Here is a 22141-nt window from a genome sequence, read left to right on the forward strand (position 1 = left end):
TTCGGCATTTTCTAGTTGGGTGGTTCCAATATTCCTACCTACTTGAATAATGTTTAATCACCCTTAGGATATGTTGCCTGCTTTTTATATTTGTCTTTTGACGCAATATCTGTGATACGCAGGCTTCATAACCTCTGATCCCCTTTCAAAATTCCATTTTATTTAGTTCCGCCCATTGTTTACTCGTTTAGGGCATACGCTTTTTATTACTTGGGGACCATACGCCGCTTTTCATGGAATGGCACGGAAGTGTCACATTGAAGGTTCCATGATAACCGCCGTATGAACACATCTGCGGATGTTTCTAAATTCAAAATTTTACTATTTCACGTTTAAATGTTGAATTCTGCTTAAGCCAGTGCTAGGGGGCGTGGACGGTAACTTGCACTTTCCAGTACCGTCCATGAACAGGCTCAATCAAACCGAGCCTGCAACATTTTCAATTTTGCCGTGTTGGGCTTTCTTTAGGGATTCTGTATTTATCTATTTCATATATAATGCCAAGGTCTAAACAAGATCAAAACATTATTTATATATAACTTGCATGTACCTGTGGCATAATTATGTAATGAATTGAAATTTTCAGACATTTCAAGCATATTTTTCTAACTTTTCTCATAAACTTTAGCAGACGGTAGTCCAGAAACACCGGGCAACATATACATTATAAATCAAAGTGGATTTGAACATATTATATACGTGTGACACGGTTGATCCAAATATTGAACTTTATCTAAAAATTGGTCCATCTTTTGGTACCAATATTTCAGTATTTTGTATTGTTTAATAATTGTTATAATATTGATTCTATTTGAAAGCTAGACCCTGATCTAAAGGAATTCCGGATTCATAAGGTCTTTTACCACCAAGTTAAATTCTATTTATCCATGCCTTCTCCTACACATTTTAAGTTCTATATTACCATGCACCCTGCTAAAGATTATTTTACGCTTCTTTAAAGGGATACTGTAGATCTAAACAGTACTGACAAAAATATTAAAATGATCTTATGAACTCTAATCACGCTAAAATGGCATTTTTTTAAATCCCGGCATGAATTTCTGTATTAAATTTTGTATATTTTGTGTTTGAAGCGTACTGTAAATGTATATATTTTTACCAATATATGGTCCGAAATGACCAAAAAATCTGGACCGAAGTGTCTGGTCCGAAATGTCCATGGTCCGAAATGCATTTAGTCTGGTTCCCGTCGTACTATAAACGGAGAGAAAAGGGCAGGTAATCCAGACTAGTAATTCATTTGGAATAGTTTTGTATGTTTCGCTAGAATTAGTAATTATCAGTGACGTGTTTTTGAAAGTGAAACAAGGTAAATATTTGACTTTCTGTTATTACGAACGTTTCTTATGCTTTATGTTAGCTGTCATGAACATACCGATATGAATGCCATCCAATTAATTCAGTAATTGAGCATACATGCATTATTTTCACAACAAATTCAGACTGATTCATGGTTTGTTTTCTTTGATAATTCTTGTTTTTTTTTATATCAAAAAGACAGAATAAGTAATCAATAAAAAATGGTCGTGAAACCGAATATCTACGATTATGATCATTAAACTTATTGTATCTCTACCGGTATCACACCAGCTTCCTTAAAACTGTAAAATATGACCCTGTTCAGACTTTACGGTTCCTTCTGATTAAACCTTGGATACAATAAGGTTACATTTTGATACCAGTGTTTTTATATAGGGTTAACGCACGTTTTTCCGTGTTATAACGTCTGCAGAGTCCCGAGGAACCGTAGTCCAAATAATTAGACTTGTCAAAGAGACACCGAGATAATTTTGGACGGGCGCTGTCTTTTTCCAAGTCCAACCACGAACTGCATTTTTATGCACGGACGCTTCCCAATTAGAAGTTGTTGGGAGCGAAAACTAGAAAAGTTTCAAAGAAACGGTATACATTACCTGAACGAGAATCGTTTTTTATGCAAGGTTCCAAATTATCATACTTCAAAGTCGAACAGAAGTCTAAATATTCCACTTTAATTTTTTAATCGTTGAATGTTATTGAAAGCGGCCATATTGGAAAGCGGTGTCATGGTAAAATCCATGGTGTAACACAGGTATCGGCGGCGATCGATTGTATTTGCCAAGCTTTATTATACAATTTGTTTATGTTATTTATATGAATTATTGCAGGAATAACTCTTTTATTCACACACAAATATTTCAGCATTAAAAAGAGAACGTGAAAAAAAATTATGATAACCTTACTTACAAATTAAATAGTTTATGATGTCAGATCATACTGCATTTAAGTCCGTTTAAATTGTCAAATTAGATATTATTAAGTTGGATTTTTTAACATCTGTGATCATTAGGTGAAATTTCTGAACTACCTTTTTATTTTATAACCCTGCCATGATTTCCCACATACGAAAATACAATGTAATTGTAGGTACATCTTAATGAATTATAATTATAATTATACTATACATGATGAAGCAAAGAAGAATTTCAATTTATATTACACTCCATATCAATTTCTAGTTTATTATCTTTAAAAGAAATTGAGGACGGTTGTGAAGGGGAAGAAGTTCAAAACAACCAAAAAATAACTTAAAAATTCCGAAAAAAAATCTTAAAATTTCAAACTATAAAATGGAATTTCAGACAGTCCTCAGTACAATACAATTGTCGCACAGATTTGACGGGGTTTATGATAAAAACGCAGCAAGAGGAAATTTAGTGACCGTTATTTAGACGTTGAATAGCATAACAATGTAAGACAGATGGGAGAAATGTTAGAACGACTGTCGCAAAAGGACACCAAAACCTCTGATACCCATTAAAAATTCCATGTTGTCTAGTTCCCGTTGAACAGCACCTCTAATGTGTCACATTGAAAGTTCCATGATTACCGCCGTATTATGTACACATTTGTGGATGTTGATTAAAAATTTCAACATTATTATGTTTAAGTGGTCAATTCTGTTTAAACCGGCGAAAGGGAGCACTTGCACCTACCAGAGCCGTCTTTGGCACTCCTGTGTATTTATGTTTCGATTTTGCAGTTTCAGGCGTTTTTGGTGGGTTTTTTTCGAGGGTGGATACATGAATGTGGATAAGTTTTTTCTGTTTCTTTACATTTCTTTGCTTGCTTGCCGAACCTTGTATTGATAATCATTATCTGTTTGTTACGGTTCGGTATACATGTATACAATATGATAAACAAGATGAACAAGGAAAGGCGGCGTTCAATGAACGCAACTCCCACACGACCCAGGAACATGAACCATTGGCAAGGAGCCCAGGATGATTCTAAATTAAAACGGGACAGGGCGCAAGGGAGAGCACGGTCAGGCTTATCACTAAAATGTAACTGAGAAGGAAATCAAAGAAAATAAATAAATGAATGATTAATAGGACCACTAAGTTAACGAGCACAGGGGAAGGGGATAGGAAATTCGGGGAGGGGGCGAAATAAAGAAATAAAACTAGGGGCAAAGGGAAGATACTTACTAAAGACGAGAAAACAACAAGGGACACAAACAAAAGTGTCACCAAAACAGTATGAAACATGACCACTAAGTTAACAGGCACAGGGGAAGGGGATAGGAAATTCGGGGGAGGGGGCGAAATAAAACTAGGGGCAAAGGGAAGATACTTACCATAGACGAGAAAACAACAAGGGACACAAACAAAAGTGTCACCAAAACAGTATGAAACAACAAGACATACACCTTATACATTTATAAGTCTTAATCTGTTCATTTGAAAAATCTGATCTTCTCAATGACTTTTTATGCCCCCGCCATGTAATGGCCGGGGCATATAGTGTTACCCTGTTCCGTCATTCCGTCCTTCCGTCCTTCCATCCTTCCGTCCTTCCGTCCTTCCATCCTTCCGTCCTTCCGTCATTCTGTCATTCCGTCATCATCAGTTTCCGTTCATTATCTTAAGAACGGTTGCACACATTCAACTCAAATTTGACATATGGATATGTCATGACAAAATACAGGTCAAGTTCGAATTTGGTCATGGTTCGATGATTTTTGACAGAGTTATGCCCCTTTTACTTTGAAAATAATATGAAATTTCAGTTTCCATTCATTATCTCCCCAACAGTACAACACATTCAACTCAAACTTGACATATGGATATGTCATGACAAAATACAGGTCAAGTTCGAATTTGGTCATGGTTCGATGATTTTTGGCAGAGTTATGCCCCTTTTACTTTGAAAATAATATGAAATTTTCAGTTTCCGTTCATTATCTCCCCAACGGTACAACACATTCAACTCAAACTTGACATATGGATATGTCATGAGAAAATACAGGTCAAGTTCGAATTTGGTCATGGTTCGATGATTTTTGGCAGAGTTATGCCCCTTTTACTTTGAAAATAATATGAAATTTTCAGTTTCTGTTCATTATCTCCCCAACGGTACAACACATTCAACTCAAACTTGACATATGGATGCGTCAAAAGAATGCGCAGGTCAAGATCAAATTTGGTCATGGTTCAATGATTTTTGGCAGAGTTATGCCCCTTTCACTTTGAAAGTAATATGAAATTTTCAGTTTCCGTTTATTATCTCCCCAACAGTACAACACATTCAACTCAAATTTGACATATGGATATGTTTTTGGAATGCCCAGGCCAAGTTGGAATTTGGTCATGGTTCAATGATTTTTGGCAGAGTTATGCCCCTTTCACTTTGAAAATAATATGAAATTTACAGTTTCTGTTCATAATCTACCCAACAGTGTTACATATTCAACTGGGCAGGTCAAGTTGGAATTTGGTCATGGTTTGATGATTTTTTTGCAGAGTTATGTCCCTTTCACTTTGAAAATAATATAGATACATCTAAGGAATAAGCAGTTTAAGTTTGAATTTGGTTGTGGTTCAATGATTTTAGACAAACTTATCTTTCCTGAATGTTGGAAAAATTTTGAACTTTCAGTTTCAGCACTCATACTTTTAGCCATTATTTTGGCTACAAATATGCAATATGCTATTTTTAAAAGGTTAAGACTGAATAATTTCAGTGTCTTGAACATTGTATGAAAATGGTTTGTGTTAGCATTGAAAAGTTTTAAGGGCTTTGAACTTAAAATGAAAAAAATAATTAATGCACCATCTGAAATTTTGGCTGCATGCGGGGGCATCCGTGGCATGATGACACATTTCTAGTTTTTAATATCCTATATAAAAAAATTTATTTCAATTAAAATATGTGACCCTTCCTTTATAGTTACACAGCATATGGCTGGATCACAATAAAGTTCCTTTTTAGTAAATTAATAAAGTATGTCAAGAAGACATTTAACTTTATCAATAGGTTTAATTAAGAAATAATATATCCCAAACAGTGATTTTATCGCTCAATAACATCACTGTTTGGAGTTCGGATGCGACGAATTATATCACGAGGGCGTAGCCCGAGTGATATAATGATGCGCATCCGAACGACAAACAGTGATGTTATCAAGCGATAAAATCACCGATTTGGATATATTATTTCGATTCTAACACGACATCAACAAATAAATGCTGCTGTACCTGATATTAAGCAAAATTGCGCCTGATTTGTTTCCGTACTCATTTTCAGCGCGTCATATTTTTAGTGGTTACGTCACGTGTATAATAATTACGTCACATATCTAAATATAGAACGTCAAACAGTGACTTTATAGCATAATAACACACACTTTTGGTTCTTCTATGTTCAATAGGGAAAAATACGGGTCGTGTTAGAATATGGTATTATACATCGGCAATCGGTGAAAAAGAGCTCTTGAAATATTATTTGTACAAATACTGAATAATTTGAAGTGTATTTCAAATAGTTTCCTTCAATATTTCTTTTACGTTCTTAATTGTCATATAAATATGCATGTATAAATAAAGTCAGTATTTTATCCGAGAGTGACATTTGGCAGTCATTAGCAGTAAACAAGAAGGCAAACCACCAATTGATAAATGTTGAGTACACATTTAAAAATATTAAACAACAGGACCATTGCATTTTAGGTTAAATACAATGATACTTTTCAATAGTATTTAATAATGCACACATTTATTAAAAAATGATGAATAGATTTATTTCCCCCGATATTTTGTTTAATTTAATCTTCATGCGTAACCCACACTTACCTGCTAGACACACTGGTAGCTACTACCAGCTTTCACGGAATCGATTTTTTACGATGACGTCATAACATGTTCGCCGAAGATAGAGTAGACAGTACAAATTTGAAATAAATCGCATGTATGCGTTAAGACAGGTACAATCTAATATTTTTTCTAGGAGAAGTTAGTACTAAAATTTATATTCTATTGATCTTTAGAGGTAATTGAAGTTACTTTTAGGTTTAAGCAGTAAAAATCAGTCCAAACTATCGATAGTGTTACCGGTAGATTTTCCGTGCGTAAAAATGACAGTTAAAATTAGGCGTAACGGTTTGACAGTAAGAAAAAAAAGTCTGTAAAATGGGTCAAACCGATCACGCCGAATTAATTAGGCTAGAGGAACCGTTGGTGCCCAAGCCCGATAGGGCGAGGGCTCCAACCGTTCCGAGAGTCTCAAGCTCTTTTCTAGTTGTTAGAGATGTGTATCACATAACACTACTAGGCATTTAAACTCATCTTTTTTTTTTCACTATGTTTTAAGGTGATATTATCAAATCCTGCATATCTTATGAAATCTGTTAACTAGAGTATATTTTTTAATTATTCTACGTGCAAGTTTGTATCACTACAGGAAATTGGTTGAAACTCTACACACTTGTTCTCTGTGATGATGATGGCACCGGACCAATGACTCCGATTTACCTTTTTTGCATATTTATGCCCCTTTTCTTACTGTCAAGCAATGAGAAAAATACAGCATATTGTCTTTCAGACAGCTCTTTGTCATACATGTATATAGAAATGTAGGAACAAAGTTTCTTCCTTCCAGTCTAAGGGTACTTGTCCTGAGTCAACAGAGTGTTGATAAAGTTTTGTAAGGATTGGTGTTAATACCATGGATACAGACTTGAGTATCTGTTTAAAGGTACTACATTATGAGATTCAAAAGTCCAAAAAGATAAATGTTGAATTTCTTATACAGATCAGACAAGACACTTTAAACAGAAAGATGTGCAAAAGATCATTAAGAAATAAATCTCAGAAATAAATTAAAATTATTTTTAGCCCAATTTCAATTTTAGGTCATTTTTGTGTCATCATGTAGGGATCACTTCTTTAGTTTGAAGCTTGGGAGGCTGGTTACCAGTAAGATGAGGTCATTGATTTTGACCTTTCTTGTTCGAAAGTCATCAAGTTATTCTAATACTCCTAGTGATTTTGTCACTAAAGACTAAGAAGAAAAAAACAGTGTTAAACTGCCAATAAACACAGGTTAGGGACTACTTGTATATGCGGCTGTTATGTTTTCTCCTTGGATTATATAGTTTACAAGGCCTACGGCCTTCGTGGTTAATTTCTATACATCAAAACTCCAAACCTGTGTTAAATAGCCAATATAAACACTGCTCAGATACTATTTCTTAAATATTAAATTTATTCATGTTATTTACATCTATTATTTCAGGTGAAAGAAGACATGGCAGAGAAGGAGGATATTGCCAATAATCCATTTGCAGCATTATTTCCAAGTATTGACCAAGCACAACTTTTTATTGCAAATAAACAAATCGCAAAACAAGAAAATGGTAAATTTGAAACTGTTTGAATCATATACATGTGTTGATTTATCAGAGAAGTTACTTAAAAAAAAAAAAACATGGCCAATTGATTGATTATTTAATATGCTAAGCTTAATTCCATTTGTAGAATACATGTACATATGACATGTGCCCCCAATGTTATGTTTTACCATTTTATTAAACATTCCATTTGGAAAACTAGAGAATAATTCAAAGATATGTAATTTTTATTCAGAATAGTTCTCTTTCAATGCCTGAATCCATATAGTCCTAAAATTCAATTTGGTGTAGTTATGCCTATTTTCTGACCTTAAAGTTGCTGTGTTTGTTAAGTTTAAGATATAATACATATCGAAAAACTTAAAAAATGAATTTCGAATCATTATGCCCATTATTTTCATGGGTAATTACTTAATGAAAGTGACTGATGATTCTGTAGTCAAACTTGTTAAAACAATTCATATTCCTTATCCTAAATTGAAATTATTCTGTTTTAGGTATAATAACTTCAGTGCCGGCAGAAAGTAATTTACCTCAGTGTGCTGACATCAAAGAACTTTCCAGACAGAAAACACAGATAAGCACCCTGCTTGAACATATCTTTCTCATTACTTTGGATAATGGTATATATAAGTTAACACTTACCATATTGAATATGTAGAATTCATTTGCACGATTATCTTTAGGAGGACGATGTTGTCCTACATGACTGACTCAAAATCATTTTTGGTTGCATCAAATTTAAGAAAACACTCTTTGGTTGTGTTTAAGAACATATGTATTTCATATGTAAAATAACATATGTAAAACCAGGACCATATGAAAACCATATGAAAACAAACATGTTAAACTCATAGTTATCTTATGTTTTTCATATGATTAAGTTTTCATATGTTAAATATATGATAAATTTATTGATTATATATTTTATAAGCTTTGCTTTTTGAACAGTCTCAATTAAATTCTACATGATTGTACACAAATTCTTAAAAGATTTTTGGTCCATGCATCTTTATAACCATGGGTGTCCATAAATCGTTACACTAAGCATTTAACAGTGCCAGTTTGATACACAATATTTTCTAATGATTCAAGCATTCTATTTTGAAGAAATTTGGCAGATACATTAAATTTACTTTGATGTTTAAAAATATCTAACTGTTCTCTTTCTAAAAGAACATTTGTTGAGACCTTCTGACATAGGCTGTAAGGGTGTTGACTCTAGGTCAAGGACAAATTTAGGGCCCCCGATGATAAAATTTATAAAAGGCTATATTCATAAGGTCAATTCTCAAAAGAGTTGTAACATAGAATGTCTCTGTTGTTTAACATGTAATATAAAATGTTTCTGTGATTTAACTCACGCAAATTTTATATGTAAACAGAATAACATGATTCAGTGACTCTTGTATATATGCTTATTGTTATATTTGATGCACATTCTTCATTTAATTACTAGAAGTAGAAGAGGAGTCAGACAGACCTTCCCGCTGTGTGTACATGTCTGGATTTGCAGACACACTAGATGGACAGACATGGTTGGACTTGGAATGTTTAGATCAGGTAGACTAAATTTTACTCTTGTGGAAATGTGTATTTCTGGCTATGAATAAAAGGTTTTGTAATGTATTAACACTTTAGCTGTACATAATTACTTAAATTACAGGAAATTTCAAATTTGTTTTTCGAAATGAAAAGAATTGGTGCTGTGTTGTAACTATACAAAACCTTTACTTTTTATGAATGAAAATAAACAAAAGTTATAATTGAAATGATTTAATTGCCTCATAAATGTTTTCAAGAAAACAACATAAAATAGATCAATAGATCAGATGGAATTTTTCATGTATGATATACCTATCTAGTAGGCATTTAAAGAGTTAGCAACACAAACATTCTTTTAACATACAAGACTGCATAAGCATTTGAGCCACGTCATGACAAAAGCAACATAATGGGTTTGCGACCAGCATGGATCCAGACCAGCCTGCGCATCCGTGCAGTCTGATCAGGATCCATGCTGTTCGCTGTCAGTTTCTCTACTTGTAATAGGATTGGATGCGCAGGCTGGTCTGGATCCATGCTGGTCGCAAACTGCATTACGTTTGTTTTATCATGACGCGGCTCATTTAATCTTGATGTTGAATTAAACCATATGAAGGCACCACAGTGGCCTAGTAGTTAAGGTTGCTAATCACTTTCCCCTCACAACTGTTGGTTTGAATTTTGTCAGGGTCCTTAGATATGTTAGAAGCTATTTAGCTAATCTACTGGTGGATGAAGATGTCAGGTGCCCCTCCTTGCATTGTTTCAGGCACAAACATGCCCCTGAGGAGAACCACTGATGTTTTGTAAGCTAGCTGGAAAATCCAAAGTTCCTTGTGGGATTCGAACCAACAGCAGTTTTGAAGTCAATAACATTGACCTATCAGCCATGGACCCTCATACAACAACAAAATAAATATACATGTATACCATTTAACCCTTTCGCTGCCAGAGGGTTATTTATTTATTGATCACCTATTTGCCAGAAGGTTTTCTAAGAAATTACTATATTATTAATTTATATAATTATTATTATTTGTTATTAGTATTATAATAATTATATATGTTTCCAAATCTGCCAGTATAATAATAATTATTGTTGATGGTATAATTATCTATATATATTTATTATTATTATAATTATTATTGTTACAATAATTATTAATATTATAGAAACGGCAAAAGCTGTCCATATGAAAAATACACTGCCATATGCCGTCCCTATGGCAGTGAAAGGGTTAATAATTATATTTGCTCTATTGTTTGTAATTTTATTATGTAGAATAAAGTTCTTTGCAAGTTTGGTGGCAAAATCATCATAAAATGAAGATAAAGAATGTAGATATAATTTTTTTTATTAAATTTCATCTTGAGAAATCTTGAAAAAATGGTGGCCGGGTTACTAACCATCAGTCCACGAAATGCTTAATTTGAATTTTTACAGGCTGTATTTGAGCGATTATTGATGGACAATCCTGGATCAGATGTTATCTCTACTAAAAAAGGTCAGAAGAAACCCACAGAGGCATCTTTATCTGGAGAATCACAAGTTCTGCGATATTTGTACCAGTGTTATGAAAGGTGCTCAAACCTTAAAGGAGATAATCAGGTAGCCCTTAAGATTCTGTATGTGTCTAATGGATTTGCCCTGCTTTGAATTCGGATTAGTCAATTTGATATTTTAGGGATTTTTTTTTTAATTCAAAATACCAGTATTTATTTTTATATTAACAGGGCCTTGTCTGGATGTGAAGGCCGTTTACAAAGTTCGCAATTTTGTTTTTTAATTGAAACATATGGAAAAATATGGATTTGAAACAAAGTTTTGTACATTACAGTACGATAAGTTTGGATATTTGTTAAAGAGAAGTACTGAGGTGATTTTGTTGAATGCCAAGACTTGTATGCAGCAGACGGAACTTTACCCTAGTCAAGTATTACATCAACAGTTTATAGATCTCTATCTAGAGAACAACCATTTTCTTTCTGGTATGTACCACAATAAAGTGATTATAGACCAACAAAGTTTCCATTTTTTCCTTAACCTGTTAAATTTCTTAAATGGATTTGTTGAGTTTCCATTTTTGGAATAGTCCATAATCAATTTTGGGGAGAACAAGAATAAAAAGTAAAGTTGGTCAGTCAGCAGCAGAGGGCATGGACATGCAGACTTTCCAGACTCTATACTAGTAGCAGAGTTTAATTACATTTGGTTTCAACTGGTTGTCAAAGGTTAATAAACAGTTAGACTTAGTAGATTATTAATATTTTCTCTGTGTATATTAGAATTGAAATATTTGATAACTTTTTTTTCTTGATTTATCATATAAATTTGCAGCTTATTATATGTTTTTATAAAAAGTGCACTTAAAAGAAAAGCTTATTTCCTTATGATTAAAACAGAAAAAAACCTTACCATCCCCCACCCACCCATAGGAGAAAATAACAAACAGACAAAAGGATAAAAGAAGAAAATACCTAAGAAATTTTTGTGCTCTGTTTATGTGATTTTAGAATATTTCTTTTAAAATGTAAGTAATGCATAAGTATTTACAGTGAATTTCTTTCTAACTTTAAAAAGTAAGATTCATTCTTTTTCTTCTATTTGAAGACAGTAGTCTGGTAAAGGAATTCTTCACACAAACGGCTTCTGAGATTCACAGTCATGCTGAAGACGGCAATCTTCTCCAAGTGTTTACACCTGTCCTAGATGTCATAAAAAGCAAGTTTCAAAATCAGCTGACACTGATGCATCCTGAAGTGAATAGATACATAGATCTTCTCATGTTCTTCACAAACAGTGCCCCACTAGCTGAGGTATGTCATCCTGGTCATAATTATTCACACACTGACTCTAATATTTTATTATGCCCCACTTTTGAAGAAGTGGAGATAAATGCTTTGCTTAGTCCGACATGGACCACACCTTCTTAAACCATAAACCTATAGAACACTTAGCCTTCAGTCCTCAAGTCTGGTGTGGATGTTAGTCAAGACTAGTAGATCGATGGCCCTCATCAATTTTTGGGTCAGTTAGTCAAAGAAGCCTTGAACTAAGTATTATATCTTATAGTGATCAATAACTACAGAATGCTTGTAAGTGTCGGGGTTATATTTACATGTATCTCACCCAGGCTATATTTTCAGTATATACGGTCAGAAACTGTTATAACTAATACTATAATCATTTTAAACTTTATTGTTTATGAAATTTAAGACATGTTTTTCATCTGTTGAAGAAATTTGCTTGATGTTAACCAAGCTGTAGCATTTTTTCCCCATTATTTATTATTATTATATATATGAAATATACATTATATATTATTATATTATATATATTTCCAGACATTCATGGAATACACCAGTCCCGAGAAGACATCGAAAGGAAAAGATTTTGAGTTTTCACTACTAGGTTCTATTCTCGGACTGAGTTGTGTACCAGACCACAATAAAGTCATAGATCTGTTCAATAACCCATCTTCTACATCGAAACAGGAGCATGATATTACTGAGAGAAATACATGGCAGGTACGTCAGCAAATGTCATTGTGTTGACCGTGTTTGAAAAAATGAAATAAAATTGAATGGTGGCCTAGTGGTCACAGTGTTCGCTGGTAAACCCAGAGATTGTGGGTTAGAGCCTTGTTGGAACATGGTTAGGACCATTTCCTGATATAACATTAGAACTGGTTTGTCCCAGAAAGTGAATTTAAGAATGAATCAATGAGTCTTCAGGCCTAAAGCTAGCTAAAATTGATATGTTTAAAGTTAAACTTGAATCATTAAATTGCTCCCGTATTGTATTTTTGATGCTCCTCCAAAAAATTCTTGCAATATTGAATAAAGTTAACTAAAATTTTCATGCTTTGTAATATTTGGGGAAAAAAATCATCCTAACGGTAACAAAATATGTATGTTTCCATAGTGATATGTGTGGCCTTGAAATGAGAATGTCCTATTAAGGATAATATTAATATATATTTGTGTATTAACAGCCATTATCAGGGATCAGTATGGGAGTATATCAGCTACTATTCAGCATTATCAAATTATCACCACAACTGAAACACAAAGTTCTTCGATGGTTAGGCAAATGTCTTCTAGAAAACTCAGGTAAGATGTGCTTGTATGCTATACCTTTAGCATTTTGAATTGGAACTTGAAAATGAAATAAGTTGGTTGTTTTCAAAAGAACTTTCATTAATTTGATTGGATACTTTTTAAGTCAGTTAAATGTGTAAAAAAAAAAACACTAAAAATGTATGTCATGAAAATGACGACAGCATGCTATTGCATTTTCTCTACATGAACTAAAAAAAATTTAAATACATATGAGCCTCATGTGGGCTATCAATGGTAATTGTAATTTTATAAGTCTATGTCACCAGTATCGATTTAGGACAGCCTGCACAACCAAGGGAGCGGTGACCAAAAGGTTAAGGTGTCTGCCTCTCAACCCAGGGATCATGGGTTCAAGCCTTAATCAGGTCACAACCATGTTTCTTCATATGACACCAGTAAGGAAGCGGACTCGAAACTGATTAATATAAGTTTCAAAAACTTGTTTCTCAATCGAGTTAAATAAATATGTTTAGATTAATCGGGCTCTAAATTGTTGTCTGCTTTGTTTTAGTATGATTCAAACTCAATAAGTTGTACAGGCCCATTGAACAAATTTAGCAGGATAAGGAATGAATTACATTTTAAGTATAGATATATTTAAACACATATGCAGATATTAATATGAGCCGCGTCACGACAAAACCAACATAATGGGTTTGCGACCAGCATGGATCCAGACCAGCCTGCGCATCCGTGCAGTCTGATCAGGATCCATGCTGTTCGCTTACAAACCCTATAACAAGTAGAGAAACTGATAGCGAACAGCATGGATCCTGATCAGACTGCGCGGATGCGCAGGCTGGTCTGGATCCATGCTGGTCGCAAACCCATTATGTTGGTTTTGTCGTGACACGGCTCATATATTTAACGCATATGCAACTATGTTATAACAGGGAGGACTAAGATCTGGTCTACACATGCTCCACAAGTGTTAACACAGCTACATGTTAGTGACGGCTTCAGTTTAAATCTATCCTATGTAATGCTCAAACTATGCCAGCCATTCTCTGAAGCATGCTCACCTAAACTTCTCAAGTTACAGCCGAGCTATGTACGAGCTGTAGCGGCAGACGAGAATGACTCCAGACAGAGGGGTATTCATGCTGAAGGTATAGGTGTTTTAATTATGTTAAATTTTACACAAAATGTTAGATTAAATGTACACAAATTTGAAATATTAGATTCATGTTACTTACTCAAAATGATATTTGAAAAAACTTAACCAGTTCTAGTTGAACCACTTTCGGTTTGGACACAGAACAAAAATGTTTTATTTTGAGTTTTAGTCTCAAGCACAAAAGCAGTCTTAGATATGATTTTGAGATACCAGTTTTTATGTGTATTCGAAGCCAATTTTATGTCCGAAAGCAGTATCAAACTCTTTCTTTTTAACAGTCATGTAAAGCAATAGCCATAGACATTTCTTTGTTAAATAATAATAAATTGTTAATGAAATTTTTATTGGAATACTATTTCATTCTCATGTATGTACACTAATGAAAACTTCTAGCCTAAAGGAACTGCCTTTATTATATTAGCATGTTGCTAGGAGATGGAACCATCTAAGGGTAGAGATATGATGGAAAAAAGTCATGTTATATAGTATATACCTAATTAAAGGTCCAGGACTTTTAACGATATTAAATGTCGGTGATTTTGAAAATGCAACTGTATCCAAATATGAGCAGTCACACAGTGTCAGCCACCATATAAAAATGTAGACAGTGGCAATAACAAGGGTCAAAACACAATCATTTGCAACAGAGTGGAATGTTTAAATTTACTTTAAAACTGCAAAAATTATCATGTTTTCATTTGAACTTCAAGGGGATTTCTTTTTTCTTTTCTACTTTCAGAGTTGATCAAAGAAACATGCCTGATTCCTTTAGAGGAGAATGTAAACGTGGCGGAGGACGAGAGCTATAATTTCATCACTGAGTGTTTCTTCTTGTGTCATCAAGCTATAAATCAGGGATTTCACGCCGTGCACGAGAAGTTTATGAAGATCAACCAGGACTTACATCGTATACAACGTGCGTATCAGGACATGAGGCAACAGTTTCCTAATGATGAAGTAGAGCCCATGAGGGGTGTTAAACTACAGATGGAAAAAGGTAGATTAGTTTTTCTAGCTTGCCTCTTGAAAATAGTACGGCCATCATCTTGAATGCTTAAAAACAGAAGTTATCGTTTTAACATTTTTGTAACTGTTGATTCATATACAGCCAGTTACAATACCAATATCTTTAGAAAACAGAAACGGGCAGTGCATATCTGTACAATTGTAATACATATTGTATTTAGATTGTCTGTATACATAATTAACTCATCTATTTTGAGAATAGGGAGAGCTGTTGTACTGGCCCAAGCCTCAGTGGTTGGCGTCGCTGTTACACTTTCCTTAAGTTTTTGCTTGAACATGGGAAAATTATACATTATCCAGGCTCTTGTATTGGTGATAAAAAAGCAAATATCAGGGCTTCCACTAGGATTTTTTTTTAGGAAGTCAGGACTTCCTTTCAAGGAATTTTGGAAGTCATGAGGTAAATTTCTGGAAGTCAGTTGTTCTTACGCGTATAATTTTCATGTTTCAATATTTGATTTATAGTATGGGATGATACAAGTAAAAGCAATTATTTTAATCACAAGATTCTGAAAATGTCATTCCTTTTAATGTTTTAAGTTCAAAGTATCTTTACATGATTGTTGGGTAAATATTTTCAATAGAAGTAAGAACATTACCCTGAAAAGGACTGTATTGTTGTTATTTAAGGACAGTGGTAACCGTGTAGAACCCTTCAGTGATAACATTCAAATAATTGCTCATTGGTATAACAAAAAAAAAATATTTCTTGAAAACTTTTAATTCTTTAATCAATCATGGTACAAGTAGATTCTGAAATGTGTATGATGGGTTCTTCTTTTTCTACCTCTGGATCAGTACCATACAGCTGTTGTCTCATGTGATCAGCCTGCACAGCATTTATTCATTGTGTTTTAAAAGAGTGGATCTCTGTAGATTTCCTGAAATAAAAAAAAACATGACATCCTTTAGCATTGTTATATTTCTTATTTGTAAAATAAAAATTGTTGTTTAAATATCTCTTGTGTTTAAAATTAATTACTACAGTACCGAACACAATTTCAGTGTATCAAATGAATCTTAACACAATAACAACCCAAAATGGTTAAATTTAATCAGGCTTGTAAATTGAGAGTTTTATGAAAATAATTTCGAACACCGTTCTTGACCAAATTATTTTTTTTAATTGTACGTTTTTGAGATACGCCAAATTTTTTTGAGAGCTGGTACTGTAGGGAATAAAGATTTTTAAATGTAACTTTGCTACTCATAATTAGCGAGTGAAAAAAATATAAAATCAAATCAACATCTATAGAATGTGTGAAAATAAAACGTCTTTAACTTCAAAAAGGAAAAAAAATCAAAAGACAAAAACACGCTTCGCCAACTCGGCAAACTTTCGGATACATTCAAACTTACCGATGCACACAATAATGAATAAATCATTTTATCTAATTAAAGTAAAAACAGATACCTACCACAGTTTATGTCAATTAACTACCCATTATCCGTACAAAACAAACAACTAATCCAATCACTTTGTTTTCACGCTTATCAAGGTCATAAATCAACACTCGCTAATTCGTCACGCGCCAGGTGCATTCGCATAATTTCACCCATCGCTGTCATGTCAACCATTCAATTCAGGGGGCGGAGTTAAATAAATAATCCAATCGTACGCCTTGAAAGTGAGAAAAGGTCGGAAAATGGTTGTGGCGTACGTCACGGCTTACGATTTTCGCCGTATTCCTAAATTTTTGGAAGTCAGCGGTACGGCATTGATCTTAATTTTCGGCGTACAGATACGATTTTCGGGCGTAATTTACGGCCGTACGCCCGTTAACGGAAGCCCTGAAATATGTTGCAAAAAAGTTTGTTGTTAATTTTCAAATGATCCTGATATTGCATACAAAACCAATCATTGACATAATGCCTATATTATTAGATTGATGTTAGTGTTGTTGATTTGCTTTGATTAAAATCTAGGACAGTCCACACAAAGTTTAAAGGATTTCAATTTTAGAATACAAAAATTGAGCTTTCAACAGAGTAGAGCCTGGTCAGACAGCACTGATATGCTGGCTAGCCTGGCCCTACACTGGCAGCATAGGCTACAGTTATCACTTTTTTCCAGCTGGTTAATTGAAGGTTAAAACTTTTGTTCTGTTTTATAATTCTGCACGTTTGTAAGGTCGCTTTTCGTCGGATAATTGTGACGTTTTTATAGTTTTATATACACAGCTGCTGTCAATATATGAAAATATCACTTTTTTTCCCAAGAAAACCTTGCCCTAGCAGCTCAGGTTATATATTTCCAAACTACCATTTATATAGGGCCATATAACCTGTCAAAAATCTTTATATCTATTAATAGGAGAGTAATACTTATACACAATCTTTAATTGATTTTCAGTTAAAAAAAAAGTAAAAAAGATTTTGTTGTTGTTTTTTTTCTTCAGGAATGAAATTGTTTTTATGTATCAAGGCAGCATTAACTGAGCCCCAGCTCTTAGAGATGTCCATGAACTTCCACATAGCAACAGCTACATGGTTAGTCCAGGTTGCTAGGGCTAATGAGGTCACTAGTTTTGAACCAATCACATTCCCTCTACCAGAACAGGTGCCCACAGCACTTGGCTATGTGCCAGAATTTATCATGGGAAATGTGACTGACTTCACAATGTTTCTACATAGATTCAAAGATGACATGTATGAGGTAAAACTTGATCTTTTCCTGACTTTCTACTCTTTTTAAACATTTGATTTGTTTGTATATTGGTAACATTTAAAAAACTCAAAGTACTGATAGTACTTGTGGAAACTTATTTCAAACCACTTGTCATCCAGTCCTTTGGCAGCAAAACACAGACAATAGTGAATACAAAAACTGTTTAATCTGACATTACAACAACAACAAAACAGATTATTTAGTAAAGATAACCTGAACTATTTAATGAATTTTAATGATAAAGCAAGCTGACCTATGCCAAGCTATCCCATGCCAAGTTGATTTTAGATCAGTTTGACCATACACAATATTGTAATCAGTTGACTTGTAACAATTTTTACCACATAGTCAATTTTTAATTATTTAGGAAATTTATTGTTACCTTAATGGGTACCAAATATAAATACTAGTATATAAACACAGAGATGTAGACAATATATATATATAGTGATAGTGATAGTGGTCAGACATGGATTTTTGAGCTAAGATTTAGAGTTCATTTTTGCTGGTTATAAATCATTTTATATGACAAAAGTTGTACCAATGAATGGGAAAATAGACCATCTTTATACTTATTGGACTTAAATTACAATTAATTTCTTGTTTTCTGACATTTTGAAGGATATTGTTTTTTTTTTCTTATTGAACAAAGGAATACCATCTACATGTACAAAGACAACTTTTGGACATTCAATTGACTGTGTAAACATTCTACACTGGAGTTCAGTTATAGTGAGTGTTAATTACAAAGGAATTTGTAACATTTGCTAGGGTATTGTGATTATAAGGATTAAATTGCATAACAATTGCATTACATAGCTGGACTCTGATCAAAAGGTAACAGTTGATAATTATGGGTATAGATATACTGCTATATCGTGCAAGAATAGGCAGCTTTAACCTGCAATTACACAGTAGAGCTAGAGAGAAGAAAATATGTAAACATAATCTCAGCACTTCTGGAACTGTTACACATTTACACAGCTTGATCTGTTTTGTAATTTCATTATGGTGTCTTACATTGCTTTTAATGCTTCACAGTAAAACTCATATCTCTTTGATATATTCATCTCCCATTGAAATTGAATGTTCAGATCATCAACACCTTATATTTTCAAAAGGAACAATACCCGACATATATACTTATGGTTGTAATCTTTATGCTTCATATGCTAGCAGGGTGCTACTATTGGCTGCAGATATAGAGCTGAATCCGGGTCCAACAGAAGATACACAATTAATTCTGAATGCTATTTCTGATATTCAAGATTCTTTAAAACAGATGAAGAATGAAATTGTTGGTGTTAAAATGGAAATGACAAATGTCCAGACAGAGCTTACATCCATTAAATCAAATATTAAAAATATTGAGGCAAATCAAGTTAAAACTAATACATCTATCATTGATATACAGAGGCGTTTAGAAAATATCGAATACAAAAATGAGATTCTCGAAAGTGATATTAGAGCTATGGCAATGAATGATGAAACTTCGCAGGAGCATATCGAACAATTAGAGAGACACATAAATGTGACCGAATCTGATAAGCTGAAAGGATAATTAAGAATCTTTGGCCTTCAAGAAACAGAGAATGACCAATTTTCCTTAGAAGCTTCCGTTAATGAATCAGTATTTTCTGCTGCTCCTCCTAATGCAATGTTAAATGAAAATTCAATAAAATCTGCTAGAAGAGTTGGTAAAAAAACTGGTAAACCTAGGTTAGTAATAGTGGAATTCAAAAACCCAGATGACAAGTTCAAACTTTTTAAGTATCGTGATCATCTCAGGACTGCAGGTATTCGACTCTCTAATGATCTTACATACTTACAACGTCAGCAGTTGAAAGAACTTAATAATAGAGGTTTACGCAGATATTTCAAGAATGGTAAATTGGTAACATATAAGCCAAATCAACCTACCAGGCAACAAACAGACTCCAACAGGAGATTTGTACACGCTAATCGACATAGTTATGCCAGTGTTGTAAGCGGTGCAAATTCATTTGACATTGATTACAATATATCATCACCACAGGGGGAATTACAAAGAGGCACTATTGATAATACCAAATAGGATAACGGTCAAGGCCCAGTAAAAAAGCTATCTCTCATTTCATGGAATATCGAAGGGTTAAACCATGTTTTAAAATTTGAAAATGTGTGCAAATTTATTTCTGAATTCAATATTGTTTGTCTGCAGGAAACATGGGATGACGATAGTTGTGCTTGTTTAAATGTTGAAAAATTCACTAATTTTGCATGTAATGCTAAAAAATCTGTAGTGGGAGGCAGATCCATGGGCGGAGTTGTTATTATGATTGAAAACCAGCTTACTAGATATGTCCAAAGGATTTGTGATAATTTTGAGTATGGTGTAATGCTTTTGATAGATAAATCAATTTTTAGTATTGAAAAGAATGTGCTATTGGTCTCGTTATATTCTCCTCCAGAAAAATCACCATTCTACCAAAATATTGTGTATACATGTTTACAACGATTAGAAGCTCTAATATCAGATAATAACTTGACACAATATGAACTGTTAATCTGTGGTGATTTTAATGCTAGAATTGGTAATCTTGTTGATTATGTGTCATATTTTGATGGACCAGAGTTTCAAGATGTTAGAGATGTATTAGAAAGTGGTATTACAATTGAAAGACACTCACAAGATAACATTGTAAATAATGATGGTAAACATTTGATTAATTTTTGTAAAGAATATTCTTGTTACATTTATAATGGTAGAATGTTACCTGAAAATACAGATGGTTCATATGGAAACTTTACATTTGCTAACCAGAATGGATGCAGTGTTGTAGACTATTGTTTAGCATCCAAAAATATTTTTGATTTAACTGTAGACTTTAAAGTTTTAGATGTGATTGAAAGTACACATTTCCCTTTGTGTTTGATAATTCACTCTAGCATTAACTTTGGTAGAAATATTGAAAATATACCTACTACAGCATATAATTTTAATGAAAATGGTAAATCTGTATATTCATCTACTCTTGATGATGCTAAGAAGTCAGGTATGTTTGACAGGTTAGACTCACTGTATGAAAATTGTAATGATGTAAATATTTTACTTGATGAATTTGAGAAGGTTGTCAGTTTTTGTAGTGAATCTCTGTTGTATAGTAAACATAACAAAAACCATAGACTACAAAATAGGGCATGGTTTGGTGCTGAATGTAAAAACGCCCGTAAAATTTCTAGGTCTTCACTGCGAAAATTTAGATTATGTCCAAGTTTGGATAATTTAAACATTTATATTGACAATAAGCATTCATATAAAAATATATGTAGACAAAAAAGATATGCATATGAAAAACAATTTATAGCTGATATAGATAATAGCGTTAATAACTCCAAAGAATTTTGGAAGAAAATAAATAATATATCAAAACCAGGCAACAGAGATTCACCTATAAGTATACATACATGGTTTTCTCATTTTAAACAGTTGTTTTCTGTTGCTGATATTGATGGAGGTATTGGTGGAAATTTACCGGCTACAGTTAGTGAAGTTGTAAATTCAGATGAAATAGACAATTTAGATGAGATTGAGAAGTTTCTATTTAATAGCCAAATATCTGAGGATGAAGTAAATGAAGCTGTTAAAAAATTAAAGTCAAACAAGGCAACTGGAGGCACACTAATACCTTCACATATCATTTATGGTTTAGATACTCTACTTCCTTATATGTGCAAATTATTTAATAAGATATTTATTTCTGGGATATTCCCTGAAAAATGGTGTCATTGTGTAATTATACCTGTTCATAAAAAAGGCAATTTGCTAAACCCTAATAATTATCGAGGAATATCCTTAATTGATGTCATAAGCAAAGTATATATTAATATTATTACCAACAGAATTACTTTTTTACATTGAGGCATATGGAAAGCTTTCAGAATGTCAGGCAGGTTTTAGGAAAAACTATTGTACTACTGACAATGCTTTTAT

The 22141-nt window shown here is 33.3% G+C and overlaps 1 protein-coding gene and 1 long non-coding RNA gene across 2 annotated transcripts in view; one reads left to right on the forward strand and one right to left on the reverse strand.

Annotated features, from left to right (window-relative positions):
• The first annotated feature begins 1232 nt into the window (after positions 1-1232).
• LOC132744666 (ubiquitin conjugation factor E4 A-like) overlaps positions 1233-22141 on the forward strand; it is a 29848-nt gene continuing 8939 nt past the window's right edge. Inside the window, exons 1-12 of the mRNA XM_060733427.1 lie at positions 1233-1330; positions 7576-7696; positions 8188-8313; positions 9150-9253; positions 10680-10844; positions 11074-11224; positions 11847-12052; positions 12581-12763; positions 13231-13348; positions 14251-14466; positions 15214-15471; positions 17900-18156. Of these exons, the coding sequence (XP_060589410.1) occupies positions 7588-7696; positions 8188-8313; positions 9150-9253; positions 10680-10844; positions 11074-11224; positions 11847-12052; positions 12581-12763; positions 13231-13348; positions 14251-14466; positions 15214-15471; positions 17900-18156 (1893 nt within the window). The 5' untranslated portion in view covers positions 1233-1330; positions 7576-7587. The remainder of the gene's footprint in view (positions 1331-7575; positions 7697-8187; positions 8314-9149; positions 9254-10679; positions 10845-11073; positions 11225-11846; positions 12053-12580; positions 12764-13230; positions 13349-14250; positions 14467-15213; positions 15472-17899; positions 18157-22141) is intronic.
• On the reverse strand, positions 16215-17297 carry LOC132744675 (uncharacterized). The gene is made up of 2 exons (XR_009627736.1): positions 16919-17297; positions 16215-16381 (listed from the first exon to the last, which is right to left on the reverse strand). It is a non-coding gene; the product is annotated as an uncharacterized LOC132744675 (long non-coding RNA).

The sequence above is a fragment of the Ruditapes philippinarum genome, unplaced genomic scaffold (assembly GCF_026571515.1).
Source record: "Ruditapes philippinarum isolate M1 unplaced genomic scaffold, ASM2657151v2 ctg3007_1_1_1_1, whole genome shotgun sequence".
In the NCBI taxonomy this organism is placed as follows: domain Eukaryota; kingdom Metazoa; phylum Mollusca; class Bivalvia; order Venerida; family Veneridae; genus Ruditapes; species Ruditapes philippinarum.